The 27,827-nt window shown below is 36.8% G+C and overlaps 1 protein-coding gene and 2 pseudogenes across 1 annotated transcript in view; 1 reads left to right on the forward strand and 2 right to left on the reverse strand.

Annotated features, from left to right (window-relative positions):
* Positions 1-27,555, reverse strand: part of TTC6 (tetratricopeptide repeat domain 6) — a 197,734-nt gene extending 170,179 nt beyond the window's left edge. The window contains exons 1-4 of the mRNA XM_023521640.1: positions 27,549-27,555; positions 24,918-25,135; positions 15,070-16,058; positions 12,281-12,296 (exon numbers count right to left, since the gene is read on the reverse strand). Coding sequence (XP_023377408.1) covers positions 12,281-12,296; positions 15,070-16,058; positions 24,918-25,135; positions 27,549-27,555 — 1,230 coding nt within the window. The remainder of the gene's footprint in view (positions 1-12,280; positions 12,297-15,069; positions 16,059-24,917; positions 25,136-27,548) is intronic.
* LOC111731173 lies at positions 7,570-7,688 on the reverse strand (annotated as a pseudogene).
* Positions 20,891-21,009, forward strand: LOC111730993 (annotated as a pseudogene).
* Positions 27,556-27,827: the final 272 nt, after the last annotated feature.

Below are 27,827 nucleotides of genomic sequence, written 5' to 3' on the forward strand. Positions count from 1 at the left end.
TTTTTGCTCTTACTTCCCTTGCCTTTGAGGTCAAATTCATAAAATCCTCTTTAAGTCCAATGTCCTTGAGTTTAGTTCCTGTTTTCTTCTATGAATTTTATTGTTTCAGGTGTTATATTCAGGCCCTTAACCTATTTTGAGTTAATTTTGGTCTGTGGTGACAACAGTCTAGTTTCATTCTTTTGCAGGTAGCTTTCCAGTTTTCCCAGCACCACTTATTGAAGAGGTTTTCCTTTCTCCACTGTATATTTCTGGCATTTCTGTCAAAAATTATTTGCCCATATAAATATGGGTTAATTTCTGGACTCTCAATTCTGTTCCACTAGTCGGTGTGCCTGTTTTTCTGCCAATACCATGCCATTTTGATTACTGTCACTTTGTAGTATAATTTGAAGTCAGGCAGAGTGATGCCTTCAGCCTTATTCTTTTTTCTCAGGATGGCTTTGGCAATATGGGGTCTTTTGTGCTTCCATACAAATCTGATGATTTCTTGTTCTATTTCTTTAAAAAATGCTGATGGGATTTTGATGGGGATTGCATTAAATCTGTATAATGCTTTAGGTAATATGGTCATTTTAACTATGTTGATTCTTCCAGTCCAAGAACACGGAATATCTTTCCATTTCTTTGTTCTTCTTCAATTTCTTTTACTAGGGTCTTATAGTTTTCATTATATAGGTCCTTTACATGTTTTGTTAGATTTATTCCTAGGTATTTTATTCTTTTTGTTGCAATTGCAAAAGGAATTATTTTTTCCACTTCTTTTTCTGACACTTCGTTATTAGAGTATGGGAACGTTATGGATTTTTGAACGTTGATTTTGTATCCAGAGACTTTACTGTATTTGCTTATTGTTCCTAGTAGTGTTCTTGTGGCATCTTTAGGGTTTCCTATATAGAAAATCATGTCATCCATAAAGAGTGACAGTTTGACTTCTTCATTTCCTATTTGGATGCCTTTTATATCTTTCTCTTGCCCAATTGCACTCGCTAGGACCTCCAATGTTATATTGAATAATGGTGGCGATAGTGGACAGCCTTGCCTTGTTCCTGATCTTAGAGTGAAGGTTTTTAGTTTTTCACCATTAAGTATAATGTTGGATGAGAGCTTGTCATATATGGCCTTTATTATGCTAAGGTACTTTCCTTCTATACCAATTTTGTTAAGTGTTTTGCTCATAAATGGGTGCTGTATCTTGTCGAAGGCTTTTTCTGCATTTATTGATATGATCACATGATTCTTATTCTTAATTTGTTTATTTGGCATATCATATTAATTGATTTGCGTATGTTGAACTATCCCTGTGACCCTAGGATGAAGCCCACTTGATCGTGATGTATAATCTTTTCAATATGTTGCTGTTTTTGGTTCTTCTGCCCATTTTTTAATTGGACTATGGTTTTTTGTTGTCGAGCTGTGCGAGTTCTTTATATATTTTGGATATTAACTCCTTATCATATGTATCATAAGTGAATATTTTCTCCCATTTAGTAGTAGGTTGTTTTTAGTCTGCTATTATTTATCCTAGCATGTATTCTAGTTCCACCTTCACTACTTTTTCATTTTCTGGTCATTCTTTTACATTATGGCTGCTTATATGCATAGCCAAAACACATTTATTATCAGTAGATAAATGCATCTAATAATTAATTTTGTATTCCAGTGTAGTCATTTATAATTTAATTATAAATTACTTTCATTTTTCTTTTATATTACAAATAGGGTATTTTATTAATTTTTGACATTACATGGATAGGTATATAATAATTATCTATTCGTTTATGTCAGGATAGTAAAAGGGGCAAAATATATGCAAATTAAATGCAATAAGAAAGGAATGTTGGGTCTAATAGTACTGAGAACCACTGTCCTGGTGGTTCTCAATACTGACTTGTAATCTGGCTTTCTGACTCATATCTCGTACCATACTCTCCACTCAAAGCCTCCCATCTTGTTGTTCCTCAAACATCACAGGAATATTCCTGCCTTGGAGGTTTCCAGTGTGTCATGCCTCGGCCTGGAATTATTTTGCCTTGCTCCATTCCTTCCTTCAAATCTCTGCTCAAATGTCATGTTCTCTTACAGTTCTTTCTTAACCATCTGGTTTAAATCTCTCTTTTATCCTGCATTATTCTTTTTTTTATGCCACTTATGGCCACCTGAAAGACATTACTGATTTGTTTGCTCTTTGCTTCCTCACTCTAAAATTTGTTTACTTTGAACCCCCAAATAGCGGGGATTTCTTTTGCTTATTGCTATTTCCCAGCATTTGGTATAGTGCCAGACACAATAGGTACCCAATAAAACTGAATGGATACCTCACACCTGTCAGAATGGCTATTCTTAAAAAGTCAACAAATAACAAGTATAGGTGAGGGGGTGGAGAAAAGGGAACTCTCACACACTGTTGGTAGGATTGTAAATTGGTGCAGCAACTATGGAAAACAATATGGCGATTCCTCAGAAAACTAATAGAATTACCATACAACCCAGCAATTCAACTTCTGGGTATTTATCCAAAGAAAATGAAAACATAAATTCAAAAAGACATATATGCCCCTATGTTTATTGCAGCATTATTTACAATAGCCAAGATATGGAAGTAATATAAGGGTCCATCAATGAATGAATGGATAAAGAAGATGTAAGATATATATTATGCAACAATGAAAAAGAATGAAATTTTGCCATTTGCTGCAACATAGATGGACCTGGAGGGTATATACTAAGTGAAACAAATCAGAGAAAGACATACCACATGATTTCATTTATATGTGGACTCTAAAAAGAAATGAACAAACAAAACAAAAATAGACTCATAAAAACAAAGAACAAATTGACGGTTGCCAGAGTGGAGTTTGTGGAGGTGAGGGGAAGGTGAAGGGGAATATAGCAGATAATATTGTGATAGTGCTGCACAGTGACAGATGGTCATTAAACTTAGTGTGATGACCACACCATTAGGTATATAAATGTCGAATCACTATGTTGTACACCTGAAACTAATATATTGTTTGCAAACTAAACTTTAATAAAAATTTTTAAAACTGAACGGATAGATCCATTGGGTAGAATGTCTTAAAGGCCAAAGAATGTGCTGGTAGGAGCCTGAATCCAGCAGGTAGGTTCCAGGTCCTTTGTTACCAATTGAGACACTGCCGTCATGGTATTAAATGTTTGTGATGTTGAACATTCATTTAACATTTCATTTGAAGAAAGATTTCCACAATCGAAAAGTACTGAAAAGCCACTGACCTTTCAGATTAGCAAAAATTCAAAAAACAGTAATGCACAATGCTGGAGAGGACATAAAGAAACAGATTGGTACTCACTATTTGTGGGGATGTAGGCGGTTCAAATTTACTGGAGGGCTAGGTGGAAGTACGTACCAAGAGCCTTTAAAAATGCAGTACATTTAACGTGTTATTTCACTTAAGATCATTTTACTCTCACAGTATTATAAGGTAAATATTTTTAACTGTAATGCACAGATGAGAAAACAAGCACCGATCACTTTAAGAAACAAATAAATTACAAATCAAAGATCCCTATCTAGATCATTAAACTGCAATTCCAGGGCTTTCTCCACCATTTTCCATAGTCTGCTAGTTCTGTTATGCTACCTAACTCCTTAAAACTAAAAATTGTTGTCACATAAAGTCTTTCAATTCTGAGTGCCTAGTACAATGCTAAACTTTTCAGATGCTCAACAAACCTTTGTTGAAAGAGGGAATAACTCTTCGAGCCAAAAAAGTTTTCATAGACGGTGCACGATCCATAGAGACTATGACAAAAGCTCTTCTCTTCTACTCTCTTCCATAGTAACAGTGTGTGAACATTGGCACACAGCTGTCCAGAATAGTGACTCCATTTTTTTTCTTTTTTGTAGCTAGACGTGGTCATGTGGGTAAGTTTTGGCTTACAAAATATAAGCAGAGGTTGTAGGCACACACTTTTCTTTTTTAAAGACTTCCTGCCGGTGTGAATACAGATTTGATGGCCAGAGTAGCCATAGTCGACCTTGAAATGACCTTTATAATGAAGGTCACAATCAGTGAAGCACTAAGATGGCAGAATACTGAATTTTTGACTCTGCAAAACACCATATCATTCCTACATTACTGTTTACATGACCTTTTTACAAGAAAGAAATAAACTTTTAAGTCACTATTGTCCAAGTCACTATTATTTGGAGTTTTCTGATTACCTGCACTCATTAGCTGCCCAGAACTAGTTCTGTTAGGCCTGCCACTTACTTCCATTTCCCTGTTACCTGATATTTCACTAAACTGATTTGGCATTGTACGAGTGACAGCCTATATGAATTATGCATTCCACTTAGCATTTTCAAAGATTCCATTGTAGATGGATATTTAATAAGCTTTTTCACTTAACTCTAAAGAGCAATAGAACAAAGTCATGCATAAAAAGTCATAATTCAGTGAACTGTTTAATAATCACTTTCCAGAATAATAATTGATTGTCAAAGACTGTACACATAGGCAGGTCTCAACAATGTAATGAAATCGGAACAATGAAAAGTGTCTCAGCTGTCTCAATCTTTCATTTCTTCAGAACCCTATTGCCAATGATTAAGAGATGAAGAGCTTGAGACTGGAAATGTTCTTGAGGGGAAATCTGGCTGAAATGATGAGGTCTGGATTTATTATAATCTCCTCCTGTGTGCCTAATAAATTTGTAGTAAGCCAAGCAAAGGACAGGAATTTTATTTACTGTATTATCTGAGATCTAAAGAGAAGAGAGACTATTATTTTAAAAGGTGGGAAAGGGGGTGGAGGGTGCAAAGAATTTTACTTATTATCAAAACTCATCAAATCTGATGACTAGTATACTGATTAACAGTTAGCCATGTGATCTTGGCGCTCCCATAGTCTTACTTAGATAATATCCAAAATATTGGCTCTTCCTCCTGGCTTTTGGGAATTCCTGGTAAGGCCACTTACACAACTCTCCATTCTCTCAAGATGAGGGATCTTAACAACTTGATGTTGGGACCCACCACATATAATAAGATTTCAAGTATGTCAATAGTTCTTCGTCCCCAAAAGAATGGGTACGCATAACCTATACTTATTGGGCTAGACAGAAAAAGTACTTCCAGATATTTCTTCACTTCAAGAATGGCTCAAAGGTTTCAAAATAAAATAAAGCTAATAAGATGAAGTAGAAGTGGGTCAATCTGTCACTCTGCCTTTATTTGACAGGAGATGGCAGAAAATGGAGATTTTATCTATTTATATTAACAGCAACCTAAGTGGGTAGAATCAATGGTACCTGACTGAATGCAAATTGTTAGTGATCATATAACCAACAGCTTAAGTCATCACTACGTGTAATTCATCCCACCTGTATCCTTTCACTTCACACACAATGTTGTATCTTATCGAGTCCCATCACACATCCACTATCTCTACTACCACCACAGGGCTCTGTGAGCAGTAAATCCTTGCTTCTTGCTGCCCTTCCCCAGGTCTAAGTGTGCTGGACTCAGAAGTCACCAGCAAGAGGCTTCTCAGAAGAGAGTGTGACGATCTTCCCACTAATGCAGAGTCATCACAAAGGTATGAGAGGGGAGAAGTTACAGTGAGAAATAATTCTGGATACCTGGAGTCTAGATCTTAAGACAGTGAGAGATAAAAGGAAGGGAAGATGGGGGAAAAGAGAAAGGAAGTGCCATTAACATGATGTAACACGAATAAAAACAATTCTGGTCTAGCCAGGAGAACTAAATGGGTTCTGGTCCCAACTATGCTAATTAGCTGTATGGTCTTGCAAAAATCACTTTCTCTCATTGGGTCTATTTTGTTATCTCTAATACAAAGTTAATTAGGTTACCTTCCAGCTACAGACACTATTTTAATGAGAAATTGATGAAGGCAAGGAAATGCAATGGAAAAATTTATCACCAGGACTCTGAAAGTTATTTTCCATATAATAAGATCACAAAGTAAAACAGATCAAAGGAAATCTATTAAATGAGAATATATTATTTTTAGTTTCAATGCAATAGATTAAGAATTTAACCTTTTTCCTCCTATGCTTAAAAAAGGCATAAGTATAATATATATGGCTAATTTTGGCAAGCCATCCTTCTCCACTATGATGAGACCAAGATTCAGCACACTTTGCAGTAGACAAAGGAAACCGCATACTTGTAAGAGAATATTCCCCCAAAATGAAATATATATTCAGCACAACTAGATAATGGGCTATATTATCAGTCTATCAGACCGCTTTCACTTGGGATGAGATGCTTAAACGTGATTGTGGTTGGCTAGTTCTCAAGATTTTGATTTTGCTGTCAAGACTGTTTATCTACCCATCCTTATTAAAAGCCACATGTTTACCTACTATGCTCTAAAACAAGCATTGTAAAGAACACATCTGCCTAGCTTCAGGCTGTTTACAGCTACAGAATGACAGACTTAAGTCGCAACCAAATACTGTACTTTTCAATAATAAAAAACAAACAGTATAATAAGTCAGTGAAGTGTAACCTAACTGGAATATTCAGTTGGTTCAACCTGTTGTCAAGGAAGCCATATTATTCTAAGCCCTGATATCAACTTCACATTGTAATAAAACTTCTAAATTGTATAAATTCTTTCCTCTCGTTTTACACAAAATAGATGAAAGTTATGATTTGAAAATATCACAAAAATTACCCTTATAGTAGACTAAAACTCTACAATGTGAAGGTGGCATAAATTATGCAATTTACAGCCTAGTGCCCACCTCACCTTCCACGGAAGGAGATTCTACACTCTTGGACCAGTCCTTAAAATTTAAAAGCATTACAAAGGTCTACATTAGGAAATCAAAGTTAAAATTCGGTTATGTATTGAAATAACAATCAATGAAGGGGAAATGCTTTTATTCTAAATATCCAAATAACTGTACCTGAAATAGCCAGAAAAAGCAATTATTTTGCCAACACTTCAAAATTCTTCACCTTACCTCACATGTACTAAAACTCTGGTATATATGAAGATGACTCACTTTCAAGATTCAAATGCATTTGTCCTTTATGGTCTAAATTAACAAAATTTATTACACAAACAGGCAAAAGGAAAAACTCATTTATGGGCATTGTCTATACTAAAAAAAAAATACATCTGAATTTTACAATAAATAGGCATCTCATTTTTCAAGAAACCTATATTTCAATCTTGAAAGAAAATCCTTGTGGAAAATAAACTGCACTTGTAACCAACAAAGAATAAGTTTATTTTGAAGGAACAACGTCCAGCTTGGTTGAAAATTATTACTCCAATCAAATCAGCTAAAGGAATTGGAACTTTCCTTCAAGAACTAATATAAACATCTTAATTTCCATCTTTAAAAAATTAATGAAAATCAAACACATCAACATTTTGTAATTATTGAGAGCAACCAAATATTATCTGAGAGATTTTTAAATTCTGCAGAAAAAATGTAAATTAAGACACTTCTAGGTTCACCTGTAATGCCTATGAAGGTGATAAAGCACTGCACAAAGAAAATGTGTAAAAAAAAGTGTAGATCATTTTCTTTTTTTTTTTTTTTTTATGCCTACAGCACCTGGTCTTCCTATGTGGTCTCCCATCCAAGTACTAACCAGGCTTGATCCTGCTTAGCTTCCAAGATCATATAGGACTGGGCTTGTTCAGGGTAGCATGGCCATAGGCTGTGTCTGTCATTTTGAATAGAAAGGATCTGCTTTTGAATAGAAAAGATTGCTTTTCTTTGCCCAAATCCTGGTAGGCTCTCTGATTATAACTCCAATGAGCAAAGATTGGTTCCTAGGGTAGGGAAAGATGAAATTTGAAAAGCAAAGACCCAAGAAAATGTTTAATGCTATGGCATAATATGCAGCTATTTAAAAGAATAAATTAGAAGATATACATATTTGATATATGTCCATTGATATGTATCAAAAGTTGCAGAATGTGTAGCATATGTTGTTTTTGTAAAAAAAAAAAAACCCATATATGTGTATGTATATGTACACATTTGTACTAAAGAATTAAGATGTCAAAGGATAAACAACAATAAGTATTGGTTACTGTTTGGGAGCTAAGAAAGGCTTAGAAGAGAATATATTAGTTTCCTTGTGTTAAAGAGTGTGATAACATTTTAAAATTTTTATTTTGAGATAATTGTAGATCCATATTCACTTGTATCAAATAATACAGGGGTATCCCATTTACTCTTTACCTAGATTTCCCCAATGGTAATATCGTGCAAAACCATAACACAGTACCACAACCAGGATACTGAAACTGATACAGTCAAAACACAAAACATTTCTATCACCACAAGGATTTTTCATGTTGCCTTTCTAAAGCCACACATACTTCCTTCCCACCCTCCTCTACCCCAAGCCTGTCTTTAACCCCTGGCAGTCGCAAATCTGTCCTCCATTCCCATTATTTTGTCATTTTAAGAATGCTGTATGAGTGGAATTATATAGTATCTAACAAGATTGGTTTTTTTGCTTCAGCATAATTTTCTGGAGACTCATCTAGGTTGCTGCAGGCATTGGTAATTTATTTCTTTTTATTATTGAATAATATATCCATTTACTCCATGAAGGACATCTGAATTGTTTCTAGTTTTTAGTTATTTAGTAATAAAAGCTGCTATGAACATTCATCTCAGGTTTTTGTTTGAATACAAGTTTTCATTTCTCTAGGATAAATGCACTCCTTTACCTGTCTTCCACAAATTTGGACACATTGTACTTTTATTTTAATTTAGTTCAATGTCTTTATTTTAAGTTCCCTGAGACTTCCTTGTTGATCCATGGATTATTTAGGACTGTATTGTTTAGATTCCAAGTGTTGGGAGATTTTCCTATTATCATTCTGTTATCGATTTCTAGTTTGATTCCATTATGGTCAGAGAACACACTCTGTATGATTTCTCTTAAATTTACTAAAGTTCATTTTTACAGCCCAGATGTGGTCTCAGTATGTGCTCCATGGAGAGTTTACAAAAATGTGTATTTGCTCTTGTTCTATAAATGTAGATTAGATCCTGATGGTTCATGGTGTTGTTGAGTTCTTCTATGTGCTTGGGGAATTTCTGTCTAGTTTCGCTACCAATAGTTAAAAGAAGAGTATGGAAGTCTTCAACTACAATTATAGATTTGTCTATTTCTCTTTTTAGTTTTACTTCAAATATTTTTCAGGTCTATTATTTGGTTCATAATACTTAGAATTGTTTCATCTTCTTGGTGGATTGATCCTTCATCATATTGTAATGCCCTCTGTGTCTCTAGTGATTTCCTTTGTTGTAAAGTCTACTGTATCTGAAATGAATATGGCCATCCTGCTTTCTTTTGATTAATGAGTGTATGATATATTTTTTATCCTTTACTTTCAACCTGCATATACCATTACATAGAAGTAAGTTTCTTGTAGACAATATATTGCAATCCACTTGCAAATCTCTTTCAATTGGTGTATTTGGACTATTTATATTTAATGTAGTTATTGACAGAATTTGAAGCTGCCACTTTATTTTGTTGTTGTTCTTTTTATTTTTTTCTATTTACTTTTACCTCTCTTCCAATGGGTTAACCATTTTTAGAATTCTATTTTAATTTGTCTGTCATTCTTTTTAATGAATCTTTGTATAGCTTTTTTATTCATTGCTCTAAGTATTAAATTATATATACATAACATCACAGTATATGGGTATTGTAATTTTCCAATTAGAGTGAAGCACAGAATCCTTACCTCCCTTTACGTCCATTTACATTCTCCCCTACTCATAATTGTCTTAAATATTTCCTCTGCATACATTTAGAACTACATCAGTGTTAAAAATTTAGAATCAACTATAAACACAATTTATTTTTTCAATTACAGTTGACATTAAATATTATTCTATATTAGTTTCAGGTGTACAGCACAGCTGAACATTTATATAATTTACGAAGTGATCCCTTGATTAGTCTAGTACCCATCAATGTAATATAGTTATTACATTATTATTGACTATATTCCTTATACTGTACTTCACAGCCCAGAGACTATTTTGTAACTACCAGTTTGTACTTCTTAATCCCTTCGCCATTTTCATCCAGCCTTCCCAACCCCCTCTCATCTAGCAACTATCCATTTGTTCTCTGTATCTATGAGTCTGTTTCTGCTTTGTTCGTTAATTAATTTTGTTCTTCAGAGTCCATATATAAATGAGACCACGTGGTATTTGTCTTTCTCTGTTTGACTTATTTCACTTAGCATAATACCTTCTAGGTCCATCTATGTTTTTGCAAATGGTAAGATTTCATTTTTTATGGCTGAGTAATATTCCACTGTATATATGTACCACATCTTCTTTATCCAATTGCCTATCAATTGCTTCCATACCTTGGCTACTGTAAACCCTGCTGCAGTGAACATAAACCGTCAACAAAATGAAAAGACAACCTACTGAATGGGAGAAGGTATTCACCAATGATACATCTGATAAGGAGTTAATATCCAAAAATTGATTTTAAAAACTCATACAACTCAACACCAAAACAAACCAAACAATCCAATTAATGGGCAGAGGACTTGAATAGACATTTCTCCAAAGAGAACATACAGATGGCCAATAGACATATAAAAAGATGCTCAACGTCACTAATCATCACGGAAATGTGAATTAAAACCACCATGAGATATCACCTTACACCTGTCAGAATGGCTATCATAAATAAATCAACAAACAAGTGCTGGTGAGGATGTGGAGGAACAGGAACCTTCCTGCACTGTGCAAAATGGTGCAGCCACTATGAAAAACAGTACAGAGAACTACCTTAAAAATAGAACTACCTTATGAACCAGCAATTCCACTGCTGAGTATCAATCCCTAGAAATCCAAAATACTAATTCAATAGACATATGTATCCCTATGTTCATCAAATACAATTTAGAAAGCTCAAGAGGAGAAGAAAACTCTATTGTATTTAGCCATAATTTTTATTGAGTTCTTCCTTCACAGTGTCTCATGAGTCCTTTTTTCTATTTGCTTTGTTTTGTTTTGTTTCTGTTTAGAGAACTTCCTTTCACCATTCTTTTAAGGTAGGGCTGCTAGTGACAAATTCTCTTAGCTTTCCTTCATCTGACATCTTGATTTCCATTTCATTCCTAAAGAATAATTTCACTAGATACAGAATTCTGGCTAGACAGTACTTTCCTTTCAGCACTTGAAAAATGATGTGCCCATTCCTTCTGGCCTCTATAGTTTCTAATGAGAAACCCACTGTTATTCAAGTTGTTTTCACATGTTAACACATTCTCTCTCACTGTTTTCAATTTTTTTTCTTTTCCTTTAATTTCCAAAGTTTGACTATTATGTTTTTTAGTACAGATTCCTTCAGGTTTCTTTGGTTTGGGGTTCACTCAGCTTCCAGGACTTTAATGACATAAAGATCTTTTGTTATAGTCCAGGTTCCTGAGGCTCTATTCATTTTTTTTTTCTGTCTGTCTCTCTGTTAGTCAGATTAAGTTGTATTGTTCCATCTTCAGTTTCACTGATTCTTTCCTCTGTCCTCTCCATTCAGCTGTTGAACCATCTATTGAGTTTTTATTTCAGTTGTTGTTTTATATCTTCTGTCTCTTTCCTGACTTTCTATTTCTCTGCTGACACTATTTTTTCATTGTTTCAAGTGTGCTCATAATTGCTCACTGAAGTATTTTTTGAGAACTACTTTAACATCTTTGTCACATAATTCTAACATCTCTGTCATCTCAATGTTAGCATCTATTAATTGTCTTTTTTTTTTTTCTTTCGAATCAAGATGTTCCTAGTTCTTAGTATGTCAAGTGATTTTGCATTGAAACCTGAACATTTTGCGTATTAGACAACGAGAGTCTGGATCTTATTTAAACTTTGTCTTAGCTGGCTTCCTCAGATACTGCTCTAGTAGGGGTAGTCGGGGAGGGCAGGAGCTGCCTCCTTACTGTCAGGTAGAGGCAGTAGTCCAGGTTCCCAACTTAGGCTCTGCTGGCACTGGAGGTGTGGGCCTCCTTGTATAGTTGGTGGTAGTAGGGGTTCTGGCTCCCATTAGGCCTCTATTGACACCATTCTAGTTGGGAGGAATAGGAGTGTCTCGTTATTGTTCCCCACATGGCCTTCAGGGACACAAAGGGAGAGAGGGTGTGTAGCATCTTTATTGTCAGGTCCTTCCCTCCAACTTTTGGAGTCTTCTCATGTTTGTCTTATATATAATGTCCAGGGTTAGTATTTAATTGTACTTAGCAGAAGGAATATGGAAAAGTACATCTGTTTCATCTTCCCTAAAGTAAAAGCAGAATAAGTTTTATGAAATAATATTTTCTTACAAACTATACATTATTTGTTCATAAGAGACCTTGAAACATGAATTCCCTCTTACCTAAGTCATGTTGAGCCATTATTTTACCATTTTTTTTTTTTTTAGTTGTATGACCAAAAACAATTACACATGAAATAAGCAAGGATGGGCTGGCTCCTTCATCTTCAATTAACATCCAGAAGGTAGTCTCTGAACTCCAGTCTCATATAAGCAGACTCTATTTTGTGAGTGATAATACTGAATTCCTCAGAACAATAAACATAGGACCTTACAACATTTCTAACATTCCTGCTATAGTGTATGCATACTGTTTAGGCCAGTGGTTCTCAACTGGGTGGGAGGATGAAGGCAGCAATTTTGCCCTTCTCCCTAGGGTCTCATTTGGCAACATCTAGAGATATTTTACTGTCATGACTTCTGGCGTAGAGGGGAGTAGAGGATTGTGCTACTGGGATCTAGTGGGTAGAGGCCAGGAATAATTCTAAACATTCTACAGTTCACAGGACAGCCACCCACAATGAAGAATTATCCAACCCAAAATGTCAATAGGGCCAAGGTTGGGAAACCCTGGTTTAGCATGTCTGACCTACATTTATTTGATAGCTAAATTTCATCTTCAAGTATTCTGAGCATCTATTGGCCTATGTAATTATTTATGGAATTCTGAATGCTAGGTCTGCAGTGGCCTTACTCAAGCTCTAAAAAGAGACAACACACCCTGCAGAGGTTGTCTTATCTTTTTCCTTTCCCTCTAGAGACTGCAGTGCAGCTCTAAGTTAAGATGTCTCAAGTGAAGAACCATATTTCTTGCTTATCCTGGAGAGAACGTTGTTTATATAAACTCCAAATGTTTAAAACAAATACCCTTATTCTAATCTTAAGAACTTTTTAAATCACAATTTAGACCACTTTTACACTTGCATTTTTATTGCTATCTCTCGCCTACCCAGCCAGAGCCATTTCAACCACTTCTCCATTGTTACCTTTTCGCCCTAATAAAACCTTCTGAAACCACTTTTATCCAAAATTATGCAAAGCTCCATCTTCTGGAATTGTTGGGGCAGGGGAAAGAAAAATTTTTAAAGCGAGAATTAAATCTAGGCTACACTAAAAATCAATTTATAACGGAAGGCAGGGATGGGACTAAGGCATTTGATAGTGGTCAAGTCTTGTAACACAGGGCTTGTGCCCCTGGTTCCTGACTACTGCTCCAGTCCACTCTCCTACATAAAACAATGCAGGTAACTGAAACACAAAAATATATATATACACAAGAGAAAAGGAATAGCATAAAGAACAGAATTCACTGTCCAGTGTTCATTTGCCATTTGATATTCTCCCTTCTTATATTCTGTCCTATTTGAATCCCTCAAAATATGCTCTCTATCATGGACTTTTGCTCTGAAAGTGTAATTTTCTCCACCTACACAGGACCTCCAAGCCAGTTTCTAATACAGGCCCCTCTTCATATCAAGTACCTTGACTATGTCATAGAGTTCCTTATCACAGGAGCAGGCACCAAGGCCTTTGTTCTCTCTGTTAAGGCTCTTCAATGCGCATACTCGATTTTTTTCTATTAGACCCACAGAACCCTAATTAGAAATACCTATTTTGAAACGGATGAAGCAGTCACACTAATCTTGCTCAGCAACTGTGGGGAGGTGTGGGTTTTAATAGAAAACATTTGTCCTACCTTGTTGACAAACATTAGGTCAAAGATGACACTGGGGACTCTTGTCCTTACATGTTTTTGTTTCCCTAATGGGCTTTATGATCACATTCCTTAAATCACAGTCAAGAGTATATTCCGGGGCTGAAACTATTTTAAAGATTAACAAGAGGTTTGGCACTGCAACTAAGAACAGCGGAATCTTCTCTCTTACTATCATTGTTATTGCTATTCTCAAAAAAAGACTGTCTCTTTTTTTCTCTTTTTCTCCCCCATCCCACCCCGCACTTTCTGCGTAGGACTCAGATTCCCTTATTATTTTTGTTTTGAATGTCCCTACCAGAGCAAAGTTTATATCATGGGCACAGTATCTTAAACTATTACCCTATCTAGCTTTGCTCCCTGCCAGGGACAGATGACAATCAACAAATGCGTGGACCTGGCACGATTCTAGTCTAGTCTCTGGGTTGTAATTGCCTGGGGTAGAATCCCAGCTAAGCCAAGCACTAGGAAGCCTCCTATGTAAAATGGGGCTCTTAACAGTATCCACCTGATGGGGTGTCGTTGGGACAAAAATGTACATAAACTGTGTCCTGTGGCGCTTGGCACACAAGAATCACTTATAATCCCTATAATTGGGAAGGCCTAGAAGTAAATTTTCTAAAAATATTTTGAGGATTGTTTTTATAAAAAAACATTACAGAACTCATAAATTCAACTTTTTAATGGTAACTCATTGATCGTCTTAGGATATAAATTCACTAATAATGCTAAGCTGTAGCAGAAAAAGACTTTTTCATAGGAAACATCTGTTACTTCAATACTAAATAATCACAAAGGCTTTGAAAGGAAAGGTTACTAATGATGTAGTACTAGTTTTTAAAAATAACCTCTCGACTGCTTCCCCTTTGAAAAGAGGATACCCTTCCTTGATGGAAAAGTCAAATTCAAAATTCAAAGAACTTGAATAACACCCCAGTGTTTTTTCTAGCTTATAACACTCCGTATGCACTGAAATATTTCATGTATGTACACTAATGTTGCAGTTACCCAGGAGAACTATAACTCTCCCGGTTCACCTACTTCCATCTTAATGTCGTAGTTCTGGCCGAGGACACTCTGTATGAGCTCTTTTATAGTCTGGTCGGAGGCCAGCTGGGCCTCGGACTGCAGCGAGGCGATGATCTCCTCGATGGACTTCGGGATCATTCGCACAGGCGGCGAGGCCTGCCAGGCGGCCTCGCGCCCGTCGCTCGGCTGGACCATCTCCCGGTCGGCTTTGGAAAACGACCCCATTTCCCGAGGCTCGCTGGCCGCGCCCTCCCGCAGAAAGTGGGTGCGAATCCTCACTCTCCTCCGCAGGAGGGCCGCCTCCGCGTCGCCCTCTTCGCTGGAGACGGAGCTGCCCTTCCCCTCCCTGGCCTTGAGGGTCTCTGCGGGCCGAGTCGGCTCCGGCTGCGCGTCGCGGCCGCGGGCCGGGGCCGGGGCCGGTTCGAGGGCGCGCTTGAGGCCCAGGGGTCGCGGGCTCCACCGACCCCAGAGCGCCCCGGGCTTCTCCCTCGGTGCAGGCGGCGGCCTCAGGACCACGGGTCTGGACGTGCCTGCCCTGGTGGCAATGACGGGCGGCTTCTTGTGGGGCCGGTGCCGGAGGAACGCGGAGCTCCTCAAGTAGAAGTCCTGGGGGCGGAACGGCCGCGTCTTCCCGGGAGCGGCCCCCTCTCTCGGGCCCGAGGAGCGCGTTGCGACTTGGGGCGCCTGCTGCAGGAGGGCCGCAGCGGCGGTCGCAGGGCCTATAGCCCGAGGGGTCCCTGATGGCGTCTGGGGTCCAGCGCAGGAAACGTCTCCGTCCTCCCCAGGCCCGGCAGGGCCAGGGGCCTGCAGTCGGAAGACTGGGACTTCATCTACAGCCGGCTTGGAGGCCAACTTCTGCTTGAATAGGAGAAAATCCTTTTTAGTCTCCCGGCGAACCTTCTCAAGTTCTTTAAAGATGTACAATTCTTCTTTGTATTTCAGTCCAAAGTGCTTCGAACTCGTGGACATTTTGACGAATTTGTCCTGTGGGGGGGAAAAAAAACAAAAATATACTAATATGTATGTCCCAAAACGTGTGGAGAAAATTCCAACTCAAAAAGGCTTCTCATGGTAGAACGCTCACTGTGCTCTCTGAGGCACGAGTGGATAGTATTAGCTTAGATCATTTAAAACCAACTACTGACCTTTTCACAAGAACCATGAAAAACCTTTAAAACCTTCTGTAAAACTTTTTTCATGGTGGGCGTTTACAAAACCCCTATTGGATTTATTTTAACCTTTCTTTTGACTATAATTTAGCGTCCTGCTTCCAGGCAACAGAGACCATAGTATGCACAGGCACAGAAAAGCTAAAGTAATCCTGGCAGAACAGCACTTTTCACTTCCTTCTCCAGCTAAGCCAAGGTGTCTCCATCCCTTATCCAACCCACTTCTCTCGATGAGTCATCTTAGCTACATCTGAGTGGTATGAAAGAAGATGGGTGATCAGCTGCAGGGTAGTGAAATCATGAGGCCTGTATGACAAGTGTTAGTACTTTTTCTGTGGGCTACTAGAAACCATTCAAAAACTTTTAACAGAGAAGTGGCTTAATAAGATCTGGTGCTTGGGGGATATTAATATTGAGGGAGAGAAAGAATAAAGGAAGGGAAGGGAAATAAGAGTATCCATAGCCTGAGCCTTAGGCCTGGCCTTGGTAACCCAGCAGAGTGAAAATAGAAACATAGCAAGGTAAAACTGACAGGATCTAGTCAATGATTAGGAATAAAAGAGAGCGATTAAAGCACCTTCATAAAACAGGAACATTGAATCACCTTCATAAAGTCTTGGTCATAACCAAGTGCATAATAAAGCTTCTACTATTCACTGAATTGTACACTTAAAAATGGTTTAATGGTAAATTTTATGTGTATTATCACAATTAAAAAAAAAAAAAAAAAACCTTCTGCTATTCAGCAGGGCCAGTGATCTATGGTAATTAAAGGATTCTGAGATTTGAGAGCTCTGAAGCCCCTACCAAAAGCCAGGACAGGAAATATAAGTAGACAAGGGCCAATGACAGATTCTTTGGCATCCTCATCTGTGGGAGGTAGGATGCGCAAGAGCAACAGAGAGTCAGGAAAATGAGAAGAGAGTTCCACAGAAGCCAGGAGGAGGAAAGTTTCAAGAATAAGGGTAAAACAATATGAAAGCAAAAAAATAATGAATTAGAAAAACTAATTTATTTTTTAGAAAACCCAACACCAAAGTTCTTTGAAAATAAAATAATAAAGCAAGACACCTGGGGAATTTCATCATTGGGGAATATCATATCTTTGCAAGTATGATTATCTACCTAGAAAACCTAAACACTGAAAACTATTTAGAATTATAACAATTATAACAACTTAAAATTGTATAAATTTTAAAAATTTATTCAAAAAACAATAAATTCCTTTATCTCAAAATGACCCATAAAAAGTATAATGGTAAAATTCCATTATGTAAAATTTATAATTTATTTAAGAGTATCTTAGAATAAGCATAACCAAAAAGAGTACTGAAATTGCATAAATAAATTTTTTTAATATTACTGAAGAACACAGAAGACTCGACTAAATAGAGACAGTTAATGTTCCTTGGTGAGAAGACCAAATCTTTTAATTTTATCACATCTTCCCAAAATACAGTATTGGTTTAATGCCATCATAATCAAAATCTAAAAATGTTATTTTGAACTTTGAAAAGTAATTCTGAATTCATTTGAAATAATAAACAGGGTAGATTAGCCAAAATGTTGTAAAAAGGAAAGGAGGGAGCACTTGTCTCACAAAATGATTAAAAATTATATAGATATGAAAATTAAAACTGAAACACTGCTGGTAGAATGAACATATAGACTGAGTGAGCAAAAGAATTAAGAATAATATGGCCTATATTATAAAGATGGCATTAAATTGTTGATAAAATCAGAATTATTAATAAGTTGTGCTGAGGCAAATGGCGGGGATGGGGAGGAATTACACTTCAATTTATGCCATGCTCCAAAATACAATGGATTTAAGACTTTAATGTAGAAAATAGTTTTTTTTATTATACTGCATCTCTTTGCTTACCATCTATGCACATTTCTTGGTTGAATTTCTTTATATAAACTCATAAAAGAATTATTCTTACAATTAGATTTCATTTATCATGTGGTATGTGCAATATGAAGAAAACATTCTATTTAGTCTTTAGACAGGTCATATTACTTTTAATCCCCAAAACACCCCCCGCTAGTTCTCGAACCCAAGACCCATGCATGATAGAGCTCTCATCTGGAAATCGGCAGGCTTTGTTTCTCTGCACAGCTCCACCAATGACCTGACCTTAGACAAGTCAATTCCATCTGTAACAAGATTTCATATTAAAAAGTGCAAGATTTCATATCAGAAAGTGAAAATAATAATCTTTTGCCTCTTTTCCAGGCCATAGTATATGAACATTAGAAATTATTTCTAAAGGCTGTAAGGAAGTTTCCTTATTTAAAAATGCTATGTAATCCTGCTCATCATGATTTGGCTGTTATTGTTTGCACAGGTGGTAATATGTTCATACTGACACCATCTGCATTTCTTCCTACAAAAGACTAAAAGATAGAACCTGGAACAGAGCACAGACCAGAAACACATTAATACCTGATGAGAATCTGACTTGACTCTCCCAAGAGCACTTCCCTTTTGTTTCTTAGTTCCTGCTTTGTATTCCCTTCCCAACTTCTCCCAGGCCCTTAGTTTGCTATTGAAGTTTAACAAATGTTCATTGTTTAACACTTCTCCCTTGAGTTCTTCATAGGAAAGTTGCTTTTTATATGTAAAAATAAACCAATAGGAAATAGAATTTATAAGTCTGACAAGAACTTCTATTGTGTTTTCAAAGTAGTGGTATTCCAGTGCTAAATGGGCCAATCCGTCAAATCTTGGTGCCTTTATTGCCCTTGCCTACCCCTCAACACTGCTAAATATGTAAAATAATTTTTAAACATCCACTCTCATAAGAAAATAACATGTTTTGTTTTTCTTGGTAGTAATTTATTAAAAGAAAGACACTAGTTCTGGTTTGGAGATACTCAAGGAAAAATAATGTAGCCATCCTAAAAGGAGAAAGTATTAATCTACGTAAGGTGTCAAAGCCTGCTGTTCGCAACCCAGGTTGATTAAGTTTACCCTACACTTTAAAATGGGACAGAATGTGCTGGAAATCTTTGCAACTTGAACAGTAATTTCATTCTCCTCTACTTTCCTAATTACTGGAACTCTGTGCCTTTACCATCCTGCTCTACGAAGAGGTTCAATGCCTAAGCCATAAGGTAGTCAGAAAAGCCAAGAGCCAAGCTTCTCTCCTATCCCACAGGTCTGGTCAGATATAAAGAGGAAGCTCCCTGGCCAAAAATGGCTAAATGCCCAGGGAAGACTACCTGTGTTCATGCTTCAGACTCTGGAACAGGTTGCTCTCTGGTTCTTGCAGTTGTGGTTGCTCTTCTTGTTGGAACAGAAGATCCAAAACTCTGCTCTAGATTCTAACTAAAGTAGAAACAAATAGAGCAGACCACCAGATGACTTGGTTCCAAGCTACATGAATACTTCACACAGGGGTATGAGTTCTTCATACAGTAGGCCTAGTTTACATAGTAATATGCTGGGAATGGATTATCAGAGTACTACATTGGGAATGGAGCCAAGCCCCATGTGGTTATATGAATTACCTGGCCTTGACCTCCTCTATGTGGTCATGGGCACCTCCATGGGGAGGGTAACCGATTAAGAACAAGATTTAGATTCTCTTAGGTCCATGGCTTAATATCATCTCAATTCACTTCCTGAACTTCACACAACTTCCAAAGCACAGCACTAAAATTCAAAAAGAAGTGTCTAAGCCCAAGGATAATCCATCTCATCTAGTAAAATCATCAACATTACAAATATATATATATATATTCTGAAAACAGTATTTGTTTTTGAAATATCAATGAGATGTTTATGCACTGATTATAATTTATTTTTTTAAAGTCTAAAAAGAAATATAAAAACATTTTAGCAATTTTGCTAAGAAAATGGGATAACAGTAACATTTTCTATATGTTTCCAGACTTTCTATAATACCGGTTTTGCCACCTTTAATCCTTCCTAATAATATCAATGATACTAATACCAATAATAGTAAATAATGCATATTGTGCTGGTTAAAAATGATATAGAAAATAGAGAAAAGTTGTTTTCAAGCTCAGAAAAAAAAATTTCTAAACTATTCAGAAGCCCACAAAAATCTTAATGAAAGCCCTTTATCATTCTGGCCATAAGAATCAGAGAAAAGTGCCAGGCAACAATCACCACTGAGGAGTGAGAGAAAAACCCCAGAGGGGAGAGAGTCAAAGAAAGTAATCCCCTAGTTCTGTGCCTAAACCCCACACAAGCCTAGACTGACCTCTGAACCATGTACACATGGAGCAAACTCAAAGCAATACAGCAAAAGCTTAAGAGCTGAACTGAGATTTAGCTGAATGTAACCTCCAATCATAGAGTAAGATAAAGCTTACAGTGAATCTAATCTGGTGAACAGCCAGCTAAATGAAAAATATCAACATTCTTCACAGGAGTATAACAGAACCCAGAGTATACACAACAAAACATTCATGATGTCCAGGATATAACAGAAAAATACTAGGCATAAAATGATCCAGGAAAATCTGATCATTCTCAAGGGCAAAGAAAATGGATTCCAGTCCAGAGATGACCCAGATGTTGAAATTATTAAACAAGGACTTTAAGGCAGCTATTATAACGATGCTCAATGAAGTAAAAGAAAATATACTAAAGATAACTAAAAAGAATATCTTGTTTATGGCCATGCCACCCTGAACACGCCCAATCCCATCTGATCTCGGAAGCTAAGCAGGGTCAGGGCAAGTTAGTACTTGGATGGGATATCACCTAGCAGGACCAGGTGCTGTAGGCATAAAAAAAAAAAAAAAAAAAGGAAAATCTTAACAGAAAAATAAAAATAAAAAAATAGAATTTTTATATCTAAAAAATATGATATTTTCAGTAAAAATCTGACTAGCAGAATGGAGATGTCAGTAAACTAAAAGATAAATCAACAGAAATTATCCAATATTTAAAAGAGAGAAAGCTTAAAAACAAAACAGCCTCAGAGTCCTGTAAGACAGTATTAAAAGTTCTAACATATGGGTAATCAATATCCCAAAAGGATAAGGGAGAATGGGCTGAAAAAGAAATATTTGAAGAAATGATGTCTGAGAACATCCCAAATTTGGAGAAATACAAAAATTTATAGACTCAAGAAGCTCAGTACATTCCAAGTAGGATGAAGTCAACAAAAACCATATTTAAGCTGCTGGAAACCAAAGACAAAGATAAAAATACTGAAAGTATACAGAGAAAAACAACACATTATATGTAGGGAAAACTTTCACAATCTTCGGGATATAATCTAAACGACTATTGACTTCCCATTGAATACCAAAATACAGTAAAATTAGATTTGTAGCATGCTAAGTCAAAAACAAAACAAAACAAAAAAATCTGTCAACTCAGAATTATATATCTAGCAAGAATATTCTTTTAAAAATGAAGGCAAAATGAAAACATATTCAGATACAGGAAACTATAAGAGTATTACCAGCAGACTAGAAGTACGAGAAATGCTAAAGTTTTCAGGCTAAAAGAAATTGTACCAGAGGAAAAATGAATCTTTAGGAATGAATGAAAAAGATCAGAAATGGCAACTATCTGGGTAAGTTTTATAAACCATTTTTTATTTTGTTTTTAAAATAGTGTAAAAAATTACATCCTTGTTTTGTAGGGTGTTTGTATACATAGCTGTGATACATACAACAACCAAAAGACTGGGATGGGGATGGATAAGGAAACTACAGTTGCAGGTTTTGGCATTTTATGTAAACTAGTTCAATATAAACTCTAGACTTTGAAATATTAATGATGTATATTGTAATTCCTACAGAAATAATTTTTAATAGTAATACAAAGAAATGTAACTAAAAAGTCAATAGATAATAAAATGGAATACAAAAAATATTATTAAATCTTAGAAAATATTTTAGACTTAATAATGTAAATACAACATATCAGAATGTGGGGGTGCAGCTAAAGCAGTGCTTAGAAGGAAAAGTATAGCTTAAATGCTTAAATCAAAAAGAAGATAGGTCTAAAATCAATAACTTAAGTTTCCACCTTAAGAATCTAGAAAAGGAGGGGTAAAGTATACCCAAAGTAAATAGAAAGACATAAGTATAAGAACATAAATCAATCAAAACAGAAAACAGAAAAATTGAGAAAATTAACAAAGCTAATAGCTGGTTCTTTGAAAAATATCAACAAAATATTTAAAACCCCTAGCTAGACTGTTCAAGAATAAAAGAGAACAAGAATCACAAATATCAGGAATTGAAAAGAATTTTCACTACAGATACTAAAGATATTAAAAGATAATAAGAGAATATAATAAAATTTATGCCAACAAATTCAACAATTTAGATGAAATGGGAAAATCCCTGAAAATTGCAACTTATCAAAATTAATACAGAAACCAGAAAATCTGAATAGTCCTATGTTAAATAAACTTATTCATTGCCAAAAATCTTACGACAAAACAACTTTCAGGCCCAGATGTTTCTCTCAAACACTCAAGAAAGAAATAACACCAAATCTTACACGAATGTTTTCAGAAAATAGAGGAAGGAACCCATATTCTGAGACTTGTAACCCTAATACCAAACCAGACAAAGCAAATTTTTTTTTAAAAAAAGGAAAATACTTACTAATATACCTCATGAACATAGATGCAAAAATCTTTAATAAAATGTTAGCATATCAAAACAAAAAATATATTTGAAAAATGATAATATATCCTGATCCTATAGAATTTATCCCAGGGCTGCAAAATTGATTGAACATTTTAAAATCAATATAACTCACAATATTAACAGAATATAGGAGGATCAAAATGATCATTTCAGTAGATAGTGGAAAATCACTTAATAAAATCCAATGCCCATTCATGATAATAAATAAATAAATAACTGTGGGCAAACTATGAATTATAGGGAACATGACTGGATGAGGGAAAATCCACAATCTAAAAGAATTTACAAAAAAAACCTTACAGCTAACATTGTATTTTTGTTTTCCCCCGAAAATTGAAAATTAGGCAAAATGCCTCAACTCTTACCACATCTATTCAACACTGTACTGGAGGGCCTAGCCATCACGATATGGCAAGCAAAAGGAATAAAGGTTGAAAAGGAAAAGAAAACTGTCCTTATTTACAGATGACATAATGTTTAGGTCAAAAATCCCAATAAATCTACTAAACAATTACTAATGCTAATAAGTGAATTATCAACGTTGTAGAATACAAGGTTAACATACAAAATCAATTGTATTTTTATATACTAGCACCAAACGATTGAAAAATGCCCCCCCAAAAGTAAAATACCTAGAAATTAATCTAAAAGAAGATGTCCAAAACCTCCATGCTGAAAATTACAAAACATTGCTAAGAGAAATTCAAGACCTACAAAAATTATTACGAACCACATTTGTAAACTGGAAGACTCAATATTGTTAAAATGGCAATTCTCCCCAAATAGATAGATCTATAGGTCCCATGCAATCCCAATCAAAATTCTAACAGGCTTTTTTCATAGAAATTATAAGCTAATTCTAAAATGTATACACGAATTCATATGACTTAAAATAGTTAAAGTGATTTTTGAAAAGAGAAAGCTAAAGGACTTACAGTAACTACCCAATTTCAAAACTTACTATTAATCAACAGTAATCAAGGCAAAGGTCTGGCAAATCATTATGCTGAGTAAAGGAAGCCAGATACAAAAAAAGTATATATTGTATACTTCCATTTATATAAACTTCTAGAAAATGTTACGTATTCTCCGGTGTCACACAGCAGAACAGTAGTTGGTTGGGGGTGGTAGGAGATGAGAGCAGAGTTGGACAGCAAAGGGGACAGAGAAATGAAAAGGTTCACTTATCTTTGCAGTAATTGTTCCAAAGATGTATACATCTGTCAAAATTTATCAAAATGTACACCTGCACATGATACAAACTATATATTCTGTACAGTTTATTGGATGTAATTATAACTCTATAGAGTTGTAAATAGGGAGAAAAAAACAATTTGTTAAATTTTTATATTTGCATGTTGAAATAAGAACTGTTGAACTCCTTTAAACTACTGCAATGGTAGTCCACAATAGTTTCATTGTGGATGTGTGGATTTGTCTTCCATGACAAATAATTCCTACGTTGAGCCTACAGCGTGCCACTGCCCACCAAAGAGTTTTAGGGCCACACTCAGGAAACAGCTCCCTATTCTGAAATTAGACACACTGACCTCAGTGGGGGAGAGAGGTCACCTAATAATGTTGAAGGTTTGCCTAAAACAACCAGGTCCTTTCAAAGGATAGCAGAAAAAAAGGAATTGGAAATTAAATTCCCTCCACTGTGACCTTTTCACCCTCCCCGCAGCCCCTGGATTCCTACCCCTCTTTTGCCTTCCAAAGCCCTTTTCCTTTCTCCACAGCCCGGTCGTCACATCTACCTATTTTTCCCTTCCACCAGGTTTTCACTGTTCCCAGTTCTTCCTCAACCCATGCTCTCCAGCCCCAGTCCCGACAGCAGCCCAGCCTCTTCCTACTCCAGCCCCAATTTCTTCTCCAATCCCAGCCCATTTTCAGCCCAGATTTTCGCTAAGATTTGAGTGGATTTAGAGGGGCGGAACAGAGGAGACTATCGCTCCGCCCAAATATCCCAGCCTCTCCTTCCCAGAAGTTACCCGCACCCCAGGCCGCGTCCTCCTCTCACCTGCCTCCGGTGACGCCTCTTCTCGCATTCACTTGGTGAAGGTTGGCACCGCCGCGGCTGGGCCGAGTATCCAACCGCTTTTCGCCGGCAGAGAGGCGGGCTGGGACCCCAGCGCTCGGTCGAAAGGAGGAGCGCGCTCCGTCGCCCAGCAACAAGCCTCGAGTCCTCCGCCGCCAAGGCCGCCGCCGCTGGCCCCTGGCCGGACGGGTCCCTCCGCGCTGCGGGCACCCATCCTCAGCGTTTCTCCCTGGGGGAACCAGCTCCGGTGCCGCCTCGGACTCAGAGCCCAAACCCCGGCCGCGCGGCCTCATCTCTGAGGGGTGAAGAGGCTGGTCTCAAAGAGCCTCCTGGACTGAAGCCTCCTTGATCCTCCAGTTTTTTCCAGTTTAACCAACTGCTTTCTTGGCACACTTTAAATTCTTACATTTAAACGAAAAAGGCTGGACCACGAGAGTTAAAGCTTTTCTTTAAAAAAAAAAAAAAAAGTTAAGTCTGCATTACATGCCAGTTAACTACATTTCAAGGAGTTACTTTCCATGCTCTGCATCTAGAGACTACTCAGTAAAGAGAATCTTGAAATCAAGAGTATGAGGTTCGGGAGAGTTCCTATCAAAATAACCATATTCGGCCACCTTCAGAGTTTCTGATTCCAAGATAAGAATGGTTATAGGAAGCAATCACTGGCATTATCTGTTAAAGTTGAATATACACATACTCCATGACCCAGCAATTCTACTCCTAATAGAAATGCATTCACGTGTGCACCGAGAAACATGTATATTCACAGTAGTTTCATTCACAATAACTAAAAATTGGTAACCAAACAACCATTAAAAGTAGGATGCATAAATTGATTGTGGTATATTCATAAAATGTAATACTACGCATGAAGGAAATGAATAAACTTTATCTGTGGGAAACGAGATAGATGAATCTGTAACAAATACGATGTTGAGCTAAGAAGCCAGACACAAGGAAGTACATACTATACCATTCCATTCACATACAGTTTACAACCCTAGCCAGAAAAAACCATAGCGCTTATGGATGCGTGCTCACTGGATTTGTGACAAATAAACATGAGAAAGTAATAACCATAACGATCAAGATAGTAGTTGTCTTTGGAGGGAGGAAGGTGATAGTGAGTGAGTGGGCAGCACAGGAGGGGTCTTGGAGTGCTAGTGCTGTTCTATTTTTTTAACCTTGGTGATGGCTACTTGAGTTCTTTGTGATAAACCTTGTTTTCTGTTTTGTTCATTTCGCTATGTTATATTTCACCATTGTTTAAAAGGACAGAGAAAAAACAGCTCAAATAGTGCAGATCATAGTTCTTTGCTCAATATCTGGCACCTAGCAGGCACTTGAAGGTTTATTTTATACCCCTCTACTCTACCAAACTCTCTCTGCCTCTCTAAAGTACTCGGGCAACTAGTAAATGAGATCAGGAAGTGGCAGGTAAAACCCTCTGTAAGTCCTCCATGAGACCCCAAATGCTGGAAGAGGACAACACACTTTTCGGAAGTCCAAAATAAAAGAATGCTCTGTGCTGCACAATCCACTGGTGCTGGGCCTCAGAGCAGCCCAACTGTGGAGATGGGTGCTCTCAGGCCTTCCTGAGGGAAGCTCTTGCTCTAAAGGCACGAAAGGCCAGATAGTGACACCTAGCTTTGCCACATGGGCAAGTCACTTTCCTCTCTGGGTTTCTGCAACCTCATCTGTAAAATGGAGATACTACTCTTCTCTTGAAGGTCTGTTGCTTTACTCCTTATCATAATGAGCTCAAAAATGGTTACTGAATGCTCACAAGATGAAATGGATTCTACAGAGAAAGACCTGCCACTCCTGGGGTTTCACGGCACCTACATCACATCCCACCGCCCTATGGGAGCTCCATGAGAGCAGCTTCACTCTCAATGTGGGAGTAACCCCTTCAGATAATAAGTAAATTACTTTTCCATGCTAATTAAAATAACGAGCAAATAACCAAAGTGCTAATTAGGAAGCGACTAATTGTTCTTGGTAGCATCCTGGAGGCTGCACAATAATAACATGTACGCCATGTTCCTAAACTGGAAAAATGTGAAAATTCAATGACTATCATATGGTCAGGAAACAATTCAAATGGTAAATATTGTTCATTAATACTTTTATAATAAAAAATGGTAACTAAGTATTCAGATAGCCATATCATATCATACCACCAAAGAGGTAGATACTATTAGCTTCATTTTATAGATAGGGACTGATATCTAAAGGATTTACCTTGACTCCCCCAACTACTAATCAATTCTGTGCTAGGAATTCTATTCTGGGTCTACCTTCACCAAAAAGAAAAAAGAAAAGAGAGAGAGAGAGAAACGAAAAAGAAAGAAAAGAAAGGGAGGGAGGGGATGATGGGAGGGAGGAAGAAAGGAAAGAAAAATGAAAGGAAAGAGAAAAAGAAATGAAAGAGGAGGAATAGTAGTTAATGTTCTAAAGGCATTTCAAATTCATTGTTGCTTTCTAATGCCTTCGCATGAAAATGTTAATATTTTTGGTGGCATCTTAAAAGAGCAGCATAAAATTACTCAAGCAATCATTAAAAAAACACTATGATATCATCTAGTTTCTATCACTCAAATCACCACCTACCAGTCATCTTGTCATCTAGTTTTAGAACCTCCTATTGGTTTACCACATAGCAAGTAAAGGAAGATCTGATGTAATATTCAGCTTCTATACCTCAACAGTATCCTCACAACAAATTCCAAACAATGTTCTCCAAAGAGAATTCAAGGTCCCTCACAATTAGGGCCTGCCCAAAGTTCTAACTATTTGGAAAAGAAACAATTAAAGTTATATCTTCACTTCATATTATGCACCAAAATAAATTACAACTGGATGAAAAATTTTGTTATACATAAGAGTAGC

Source organism: Pteropus vampyrus, unplaced genomic scaffold (genome assembly GCF_000151845.1).
Source record: "Pteropus vampyrus isolate Shadow unplaced genomic scaffold, Pvam_2.0 Scaffold10, whole genome shotgun sequence".
Classification (NCBI taxonomy): Eukaryota; Metazoa; Chordata; class Mammalia; order Chiroptera; family Pteropodidae; genus Pteropus; species Pteropus vampyrus.